General features: G+C 42.1%; 1 protein-coding gene across 1 annotated transcript in view; it reads left to right on the top strand.

The window, feature by feature from the left end:
- Positions 1–2,741, top strand: part of LOC145411949 (uncharacterized) — a 3,803-nt gene extending 1,062 nt beyond the window's left edge. Inside the window, exons 2-3 of the mRNA XM_080281921.1 lie at positions 1,895–2,143; positions 2,213–2,741. Coding sequence (XP_080138047.1) covers positions 1,895–2,143; positions 2,213–2,731 — 768 coding nt within the window. The 3' untranslated portion in view covers positions 2,732–2,741. The remainder of the gene's footprint in view (positions 1–1,894; positions 2,144–2,212) is intronic.
- Positions 2,742–3,200: the final 459 nt, after the last annotated feature.

Below are 3,200 nucleotides of genomic sequence, written 5' to 3' on the forward strand. Positions count from 1 at the left end.
TGCTATATCTTTAATTGGAATTTTTTTTTTCTCTGTGTGATACGGTAAAGGAAATTTCGTATTGCAAACACTCTCGTAACTCCTACGACTGCATTGAAAATTGATCTTGGTCGCCATAATATTACTCTGGAGTAGCAAAGTAATATAATAATAATAATAATAATAATAATAATAACTCCGCTGCCAGTATAGAAATTGATCTTGATAGCCATACCATTAATCTGTAATAATAATAATAATAATAATAATAATAATAATAATAATCTAGATGTGTTACAGTGATGAAAGGAAAAAAAAAAGGAGAGAGATATTTAAACCAGTCTTCAAAGTGGCACGAAAAACTTCCTAGCACCTTTTCCTTAGCGATTTACTTTGTGTATAACACCTTAATATCCCGTAGTATGTTGTTTATATAATTCTAAAATCGACACAGTTTGCATCAATAACATACAAGAGGATACTGAAGTGTTATGTGAAGAATAAATCGCTAAGGAAGCGGTGTTAACGAAAATCTACATTATCAATTCAAAATATACCCTTAATGATGGCCAATACATTACCCAGACGCCGACAGAAGGCCCATCAACGTCCCTAAAATATCGCCAACTGGGCACTAATACCAACCGCCCATACTGTGATAATATGCTAGGGATAGTTAGAAAAATTGTGATAGTTTCCTTCAAAATAATGCACGTAATTTCACTGCAGTTCAAAGTAATGAGCAAAATCTAAAATTCTAGAGTAATTTCAATGCTGTTTAGTGATCAATAAAGTTCAAAGGTAATTTCCATGTGTTCTAAAGTAATGATCAATAAACTTCAAAGGTAATTTCAATGTATAATCCCCTCTAAATAATGGAAGTAATTTCAATGCAGCTTAAAGTAATGAGCAAAATCTAAAATTCTATGGTAATTTCAATGCTGTGTAAAGTAGTGATCAATGTCAAAGGTAATTTCGGTTGTTCTAAAGTAATGATCAATAAAGTTAAAGGTAATTTCAATGTATAATCCCCTTCACTACTACGAGGTCTTTAGCTGTTATTTTTACTACGACCAGGCTATGATTTTAAGCTCAGAAAGGGTCATGGTGGTGGAAGAATGATGGCTCTATTGAAGTCCTCCAGTTAGTAAGTCTCCTAATCTGAATAAAATCGTGTGAAAGTAGCCAGAATAACGCAGTGAATGGGTTATATGCCATCCGAAATTAGGTGATTTTAGTGTACCTAAAAGCAAAGACCTAACATTCTATATACCGGAATTCTGTCTGGTATTTTCAATGAATCTTAAGTATGTAATTTCTCGTATGGCTTACAAAATAATTTCAATGCATCTTAGTGTCCTAACATCTAAACTTATGAGTAATGAGTAAGGAAAGTCCCTAACACCTTTTTTAAGCGATTTATTTTGTTTATTACACCTTACCTCCCTCTTGTCACGTAAATCCTTCCAATATCACCGTACTCTCCCGAAATAATGTACAAAAGGATACTAATTCACCATATCCAATAATAAATCGCTAAGGAAGAGGTGTTTGGGAACTTCCTTAACCGAAGGGAATTAAAGTCCTGGTATATTTACGCCATTTTTTTTTTAAGTTAATAATGAGTCACAGGAGTCCAAGTGTTAGGTCAACAACATTCTCCACATAGTTTTTTAAAAATGTATTCAAGTTTCATTTGCAGGACTTCATGAAACGGTTTGATATAATCTCCATCAACTCTTGAGTAGGATGCTTTTTTTTTTTTTTCTACCAACAGATGATTTTATTTAGCCTGCACTGATACATGTGCTGTGTTGCCAATTATGCTGTTCTGTGTTGTACGTGTCATGAATACATTGTAGTCTTTTGCAGGTTGCTATACTAGTAACACTAATTATGTTGTGTTGTGGTGCAGGTGTTGCTGAGTCTGGCGGCTGTGTGCTGCGCCCGGCCACAGTTCGTGTTCCTGGTGCCATCCACTGGGGGCCCCGAGGCGGCGCCGGCCTTCAACCAAGAACAGCTGGCCAGCCTACAACAGTCCCTCATGCAGTTCTTCCAGGGCCAGGCCGCACCAGCAGCAGCAGAAACGGCAGCACCCGCAGAGCCAGCACCCGCAGAGGCAGCACCCGCAGAGCCAGCACTCGCCGCAGCTGCTGAAACTCCTGTGGAGCCTGCCGCTGCTGCTGAAATGCCTTCTGAGCCAGTGTTCATCGTTGAGGAACCCGCTCCCGAGGCCCCTGTTGACGCTGCCGTGGACCCTGCCGTCAACACGGTGGACCAGCAGTTTGCCTCGTTCATCTTCCCCGGTGACGACCCCGCCGTGGTGGCCGCTAAGAAGGCACACTTCGCTGCCGTGGCTTCTGCCCTTGGACGCACATCCGCTCCTGCTGACCCTGCTGCTGACCCCGAAGCTGCTGAGCAAGCTGAAGCAGAGGCTGCTGCTGAAGCAGAGGCTGGCGCTGAAGCTGAAGCTGCTGCTGCTGCTGAAGCTGAAGCTGCTGAGCAGGCTGAACTAGAGGCTGCTGAACAAGCTGAGGCTGAGGCTGCTGAGCAGGCTGAGCTAGAGGCTGCTGAACAAGCTGAGGTTGAGGCTGCTGAACAAGCTGAGGTTGAGGCTGCTGAACAAGCTGAGGTTGAAGCTGCTGAACAAGCTGAGGTTGAGGCTGCTGAGGCTGAGGCTGCTGAGGCTGAAGCTGCTGAAGCTGAGGCTGCTGAGGCAGAAGCAGCTGAGGCGGAGGCGGGGGCCGCGTAAGTGCGTGTAATGTGTGCTGTGTGACTGTATGTATGTATGGCCGAGTATTGTATGATGAACTATTAAACTCTTTTAATATATGACATCCGTGTTTTAATATCCCAGGCTTTTCTTTACAACCCTCACCACGTCTGACCACTCCACTTCAGGGTCGGTATACACACTGAGGCAAAAACCAAAGTCAATGTTTTGGGTGACGTAGAGACTCGTATACTGCAATAGATCTGGTGTCATACATACTATTAAAACCAGCTTGAGTTTTGGTTCATAAAGCCCGCCGGAGGCTCTATAATTGTCCCTTCATCTCACTTGTCACTAAATCATTTAAGCGTTCAAGGGCGTACAGTATCTTCTTCGTTTCAGATAAAAGTGCTAAGCTTGTATATTGCGTCACTGGTACACTAGAGGACAAGTAAATACCACACAGGTAAGAAATAAGCAAAGTAAGAGTAGAGGTCTGTAACAAGTC

This window comes from Coenobita brevimanus, chromosome 11 (genome assembly GCF_032717465.1).
Source record: "Coenobita brevimanus isolate Jiangsu-jjx chromosome 11, ASM3271746v2, whole genome shotgun sequence".
Classification (NCBI taxonomy): Eukaryota; Metazoa; Arthropoda; class Malacostraca; order Decapoda; family Coenobitidae; genus Coenobita; species Coenobita brevimanus.